At 47.4% G+C, this 1,466-nt stretch overlaps 1 protein-coding gene across 1 annotated transcript; it reads right to left on the bottom strand.

Annotated features, from left to right (window-relative positions):
• Positions 1-69: 69 nt before the first annotated feature.
• AURANDRAFT_68858 (hypothetical protein) lies at positions 70-1,277 on the bottom strand (the record flags this gene model as incomplete). The annotated part of the gene is made up of 3 exons (XM_009044591.1): positions 70-183; positions 281-340; positions 595-1,277. Coding segments are annotated over 3 exons (857 nt in total), but the record flags the coding sequence as incomplete, so codon positions are not given.
• Positions 1,278-1,466: the final 189 nt, after the last annotated feature.

Below are 1,466 nucleotides of genomic sequence, written 5' to 3'. Positions count from 1 at the left end.
GAGGGGTTTGGTCGAAATAGACTCAGCGCGCCAAATCTACATCCGCTCCTCGGCACTAACTTATCTATATCATCCTGTGTCACTCTTACATGACAAGCGAGGACGGAGGGATCCTCTACGGTGGACTCCAAAGTGCGGTTTGTTACTTCCTTCTTCTTTTGTGTTGCCGTTCCTTTTAGGCACCTGGAACACAGGCCACCATTGGAACCACTTCTTTTACAATTCCCCTTACAATCTTGGTCCTTGCAGTCAAACAACCTTGGGCGGGGTTGCTTCTTACCGAACATTTTTCGCATAGGCCTTTTTGCTGTTCCAGGGGGCCATACAGTGCGGGAAGCAACTATAACAGGGTTAGAAAGTATTAAGAAAGGGGAAGGATATTGGGTGACTCTGTACCAGCGAGCCACTAGGGAGATACAAAACTCTCTATCTCTCTAGAAGATGGCTATATTTTGGTGGTGCTCCATGCTAGCATAGGATTCTTCAAGCCCCCTCAAGATAGCAGAATGCAGCTATTCATGGCTGCGGGAGTTAGCACAGGTAGGAGAGGCCTCGTTGTAAAAGGGTGCTTTTTTCATCTAGCCTTAATAGAACTTCACGTAGATGGACCTCACCGTAGTACTCTCTGTAGTACGGGAGGTGTTTTTCGAATTCCATCTCGATCTTTTTTTCTTCTTCAGGACTCTTAGCACGACCATAAATCTCGTCCAGCAGACTAAACACGTTATACTGCTCATTTGGGTTGTATGAGCGCCACCCAATCAGGCACGCGGAGAAGAAGATGACCGCCCTGAACCCTGTGGTCTTCGGCTTTGCGTGAATCTTGCCGCCTCCAATTATCGAAAGAGTTCCCGGTTTCACCCGTCCATCCGTAATTGATTTGCTGAAGTGATCAATTCTATTGAGAGGAGAAAGTAGTGAACAAAAATTTTTTAGAGTGGGATCATTGAAATGGTCGATACCGAGGTCGATGCACGCGTCCTCGAGTGACATCGTTGCGGATGAATAAATCGTACTTTCACTTTCCGTGAGAATCAAAGCAAACTGATAAGCGCCCATCTGTAAGTCGATGTGATATATTTGTTGCTCCGATTTCCATGAAAAAATCAATGAAAATGCGGAGAAGGCATACTCTTTTCCGAGTTCCTTTGAGGCTGCCTCTACCGCGACGTCGGCCCACCGAATCAGATTGCATTTCACATCCCGATCGAGGCCCTCAAAAGCGTCGTAACTGACATCACCATCATCCGCCGTTCTGGCCATCACCTCTTGCTGTGCTAATGCCAAGGGGGGATGTAGATTTCATTTGCCGAGTCTATTTCGACCAACCCCCCCTCTTCTGAGTCTGTTAACAGTTCTTGCAATTCCCTGTTTAACTCATCTATATCATCCTGTGTCACTGTTACAGCACAAGGGAGGACGGAGGGATCCTCTACGGGGGCCTCCGAAGTGTGGGTTGTTGTTTT

Source organism: Aureococcus anophagefferens (assembly GCF_000186865.1).
Source record: "Aureococcus anophagefferens unplaced genomic scaffold AURANscaffold_490, whole genome shotgun sequence".
Lineage (NCBI taxonomy): Eukaryota > Pelagophyceae > Pelagomonadales > Pelagomonadaceae > Aureococcus > Aureococcus anophagefferens.
This window is presented reverse-complemented; position numbering and strand designations above follow the sequence as displayed.